We start from the raw sequence: 2967 nt of genomic DNA, 5'->3' as shown, positions 1-2967 counted from the left end.
CTTTACAACGGTGGATATTGCTATTGACCAGCGCTTCGGTACATCTTCTTAGCAAATTTTTATACATTTTTATCTTTGTTGAAATAAAATAAAGTATTACAATACCAATCGTAAAACGATTGGTATTGTAATACTTTATTTTTCGATAGATTTAGAAATGAATTTAGATTTCGATAGATTTAGAAATGAATATTCGATAGATTTAGAAATAATATATATTAATCGAATAATAAAGAAATGATAACGGTTTGTCCGTTTCTTAATTATGTTTGTATAACGCCCCACAAGACAAATTTAGAAATAAAATTATTAACATGTGTTTTATTCATAAGTTTATTTTAAATTTTTACCAGTATTTTTCTAATTGAAATATTTTTAAGCCGTAAATATTTTTGACTTTTGTTATTATTATAATAAAAGTAGAAAGTAAGGTGAAAATGGACTTCGGAACTACTGTTTGAAAAATGACTTACAATTTTCAGACAGATTAATAGATTTAATATGGGCTCAAAGATTACTACCAGTACATATCATCAGAATCAGCAGCAGAAGGTTCAGGCTCAGGAACTAAAACAGGCTCAGGCAGATTTTCTACGGGTTCCGGTACTAAGACTGGCTCAGGATTCGGTTCTGGAATATCAACTGGCGATGGTTCAGGCTCAGGCACTAAAACAGGCTCAGGCTGATTTTCTACGGGTTCCGGTACTAAGACTGGCTCAGGATTCGGTTCTGGAATGTCAACTGGCGATGGTTCAGGCTCAGGAACTAAAACAGGCTCAGGCTGATTTTCTACGGGTTCCGGCACTAAGATTGGCTCAGGATTCGGTTCTGGAATGAGAACTGGCGATTGTTCAGGCTCAGGAACTAAAACAGGCTCAGGCTGATTTTCTACGGGTTCCGGCACTAAGACTGGCTCAGGATTCGGTTCTGGAATGAGAACTGGCGATGGTTCAGGCTCAGGAACTAAAACAGGCTCAGGCTGATTTTCTACGGGTTCCGGTACTAAGACTGGCTCAGGATTCGGTTCTGGAATGTCAACTGGCGATGGTTCAGGCTCAGGAACTAAAACAGGCTCAGGCTGATTTTCTACGGGTTCCGGTACTAAGACTGGCTCAGGATTCGGTTCAGGAATGACAACTGGCGATGGTTCAGGCTCAGGAACTAAAACAGGCTCAGGCTGATTTTCTACGGGTTCCGGTACTAATACTGGCTCAGGCATTGGCCCTGGGAAAATGATGGGCTCCAGTTCTGGCTCCGGTTGACTATCATCTGGTTTAGGTACCTCGATAGGATAAACATTAACTTTAATTTGTACCAGAGGCAAAGGATGAGCAATCACTACAGCAACAAGCGCAATTAATGCAAATATCGTCTTCATGATTGGTAAACTGAAACAAATTTTATATCTTATAACCAATTTAGGTCCTACTTTAAATATAATTTTATTAAGCACATAAATAAATAAATAAATAAATAAATTTGATTTAGTCACAATATTTTTTATACATACCTTTTTTCGACGTGTACTCGATAGAAAACTGATTAAAAATAAATGTTGCGTGTTTATATATTATACTGAACTACAACTTTATCTATCTTATCGCTTAACTTCTCATAATCAGTTATAATAATTAATAAATATACTATAATATAACATAAACAATTACTTGTCACGCTTAGTCATAAAATTTACGATTTTTGGAAATTGTATGATTATAAAACTGTCTAAATAATACCTTCTGCAATTATACTTACCGGAAATCAAATTCTTCGAATTTAGACTGTCGTTTTTACCTATTTATTATATCAGATGTAAATAATTTCTTAGAAATTAAGTTATTTTTAATACACATTTACTTAGTCGTAACAAGTTTGCCGAATTTTATGAATTTATGGTAGAGCTTTGTGCAAGCCCATGTAAAGTGAAAAAAGTGGTTTGAAAAGTGAGTGAACCTGTGTAATTATAGATACAAGGCTGCTTATAGGCCTCTCTCAAATTGCGCCACAGCTTCTGATTCTCAACCTTATACACCATCTTTGGGTCACAAGTCCACCTGGAAGGCATCCTATATTCCAAACATTGCTTAATCATTAATATTATAATTTTAATATTATTTTAAGATTATATTAGATTATATTAGATTATACGAGTATATTGAAATTTATGGGAAGTGATCCACGAATGCTTTAGGTCGAAGTAACTGGCATCGTCTTATCTATCATCCATTGAAAAAATAATTGTTTTTTTGCCTAAAGCGCTTTACGTTGTTGTTAAGCAAAAAATGATCAACTAATTAACTATCTCTGACGTATAATTAAATAGAGTTTCAACCCTTGCCCAGTACCACTTCAAAACCACCAGCAAATGCACTTATTACTTAGATCAGCTTATGGAGCCAACAAATTTGTATTTAAAATTGTCACTACAGCGAATACTCTTCAGTTCACATTATAAACACAATGTACTTTAAATATATAAAATTATAAGCAACTTATTGTATATTTTCGATTAATTTCATATCTACTGTGAATCATCACTCAAGTAGGCTACTTAATTAAAACTGTGAATAAGATTTTACATTAATTCATTTCATTTCAATTCATTCGTAATGAATGATTATAATTACGACAATTATTGTAAATTTTAATTATTAAATATTATTTTTTCTTAAACATTAAGGTGTAACCATATAGTATATAAATATTTTTACCAATATATTAATCAATTAATCAATATTTATCTTTAGTTATATACTAATATTATAAAGATAATATATAAACTTTGAAAGTACTAACCAATTTTATTGTCTTCACCCATTACAAAGGTACATTATCCAGAAGTGACTTAGATGTATTTTTCTGTAATAATAAGATTTTAGCCTAAAATAATGGCATTAATATATAATAATGGTGTCTGAAAACGACGCGAGTTTATCTAATATATAGTATATATGGTATCTATAGTAA

General features: G+C 32.3%; 1 protein-coding gene across 2 annotated transcripts; it reads right to left on the bottom strand.

Moving 5' to 3' along the window:
* Positions 1–317: 317 nt before the first annotated feature.
* Positions 318–1560, bottom strand: LOC126768340 (protein TsetseEP-like). 2 transcript variants are annotated; one of them, XM_050486478.1, is made up of 3 exons: positions 1511–1560; positions 880–1388; positions 318–780 (listed from the first exon to the last, which is right to left on the bottom strand). In XM_050486478.1, the coding sequence occupies exons 2-3, from the start codon at positions 1376–1378 to the stop codon at positions 518–520; spliced, it is 762 nt and encodes a 253-aa protein (XP_050342435.1). In that variant the 5' UTR covers positions 1379–1388; positions 1511–1560; the 3' UTR covers positions 318–517. The 2 variants fall into 2 exon arrangements, with proteins under 2 accessions (XP_050342435.1, XP_050342358.1); XM_050486401.1 differs by having other exon boundaries at positions 318–1388.
* Between the last annotated feature and the right edge of the window lie 1407 nt (positions 1561–2967).

This window comes from Nymphalis io, chromosome 1 (genome assembly GCF_905147045.1).
Source record: "Nymphalis io chromosome 1, ilAglIoxx1.1, whole genome shotgun sequence".
Taxonomy (NCBI): Eukaryota; Metazoa; Arthropoda; class Insecta; order Lepidoptera; family Nymphalidae; genus Nymphalis; species Nymphalis io.
The sequence above is the reverse complement of the archived record's forward strand: the minus strand, read 5'-3'. Positions and strand labels throughout refer to the sequence as shown.